The 1559-nt window shown below is 37.5% G+C and overlaps 1 protein-coding gene across 1 annotated transcript in view; it reads right to left on the bottom strand.

The window, feature by feature from the left end:
- LOC111384766 (50S ribosomal protein L1, chloroplastic-like) overlaps nt 1-1243 on the bottom strand; it is an 8480-nt gene extending 7237 nt beyond the window's left edge. Inside the window, exon 1 of the mRNA XM_023009092.1 lies at nt 822-1243. Coding sequence (XP_022864860.1) covers nt 822-1166 — 345 coding nt within the window. The 5' untranslated portion in view covers nt 1167-1243. The remainder of the gene's footprint in view (nt 1-821) is intronic.
- Between the last annotated feature and the right edge of the window lie 316 nt (nt 1244-1559).

The following is a 1559-nucleotide window of genomic DNA, read 5'->3' as shown; positions in this document are numbered from 1 at the left end:
TTTTTTTTTTTTTTTTCAAAAGGTTCAATTTCAAGATCATAAGCAAAAGAAAGATTATATAAATTTTTCTAATGAGAAAACTATCATTTTGGTTGATATATAGCAAGCAGAGAGGTCTACATGAGCCAACTCTACCACATAAATGTAAGCGTAAAATCAAGAAACATGTATATGATATTAGGCTACTGAAGAGAACCGAAGCAAAAAGCAACTGGAATATTATAGTTAGTTTATTCTGTTGTTGAATGCAGTAGCCCAATCTAAAGTTTCTAAACCTTTCAGATCCAAGAAACTAAAATGAAATCAAGCAAATATATTTATATTTTGTGTCTGTTTATGAGTTGGGAGTGGGTTTATCCCTTTTTTCCTTTTGGGAGGGAGAGAATGACGATTAAAAGTAGAGACATGTAATACTGTTTTCTAAGATATTTGGCAAACAAAAGAAATTATACACAAAATTGACAAATCCCCAGTCGTATAACCACTCAATGCAACCAAAACTATAGAAATATTTCTCTTGACAGTAAAATTTTGGAACAAGAGCGAGAAACAGAATCAGGGGAACCCCCTCATGTCCTGATGTCCATATGGTCATTAGATGCATATAACGGAGGTAATTAACATTCAGCTTCAGGAAAAAGCCACAAAAGGGAAAAAAGGGTTAGCAGAACTTATTCATATAAATCACTGGGCACACACTAATTATAGAAAATAATTTTTTTTAAAGCAGATACAAGAATAGGAAAGTTAAGTAAAACCCATAAATAATCTTCCAGAAAATTTACATAATTTAAAAAAAAAAAAATCTTTACAAAACATACTCTATCCCTCTTCAAAGGCAATGCAGCCTTGCCTTTCTTGGGCTTTGTAGCAACAGCAACACTTCCACCATCAGTTTCCTGCTGTTCCACGACCTCCTCCGCCACCTCAGCTTCAGTAGCCAAAGCCGCCACCACAAGTGATTTCAGGAAGCGCCCATTATCAGACGCCTTGCTACACTGTAGCACAGGAGGGTAAACATAGATAGTTTTAGCGGAAGTAAAGAAAATTGGCTTTCTTGCAGTGGTTGGATTGAAGGAGAGAGATGAAGGCGTGGTAGTGGCGGGGTGGTCGAATTCATGGGAGTGAACTGAGAGGATTTTGGCAGCGGAGGGAGCAAGAGTCATTGTTGAGGACTAGAGAGTGAAAATTTTGTGATGATAGCCTATATATTTCTATCCATTTGGAAGGTGATGATAAGGCTCAAAATACTGTTGCAGCAAAAAGATGGGTTGTGAAGTGGGTTTCAAGCCCACAAATTCTATACAGAGCGAAACAGACAGGCTAGACCAAGAATGGGAATTCAGCCCTACTTAGCGCTAAGTGTACACCCCCTCACATGATAGAAGTATAAGGCTAGATATGTTCTTCGGAGTATATTTCAGTGGTGCAAAAAATAGGTGTGAGATTATCTCACGCCTTATTGGCAACTACAGTGTGAGGGTTCGATTCTTGAAACATGAAACTAAAGTTCTTATAGGCACAGTGTAAAGGTCGCTCTTATTTTCTGACCTATTGGG

The sequence above is a fragment of the Olea europaea genome, chromosome 3 (assembly GCF_002742605.1).
Source record: "Olea europaea var. sylvestris chromosome 3, O_europaea_v1, whole genome shotgun sequence".
Lineage (NCBI taxonomy): Eukaryota > Viridiplantae > Streptophyta > Magnoliopsida > Lamiales > Oleaceae > Olea > Olea europaea.
This window is presented reverse-complemented; position numbering and strand designations above follow the sequence as displayed.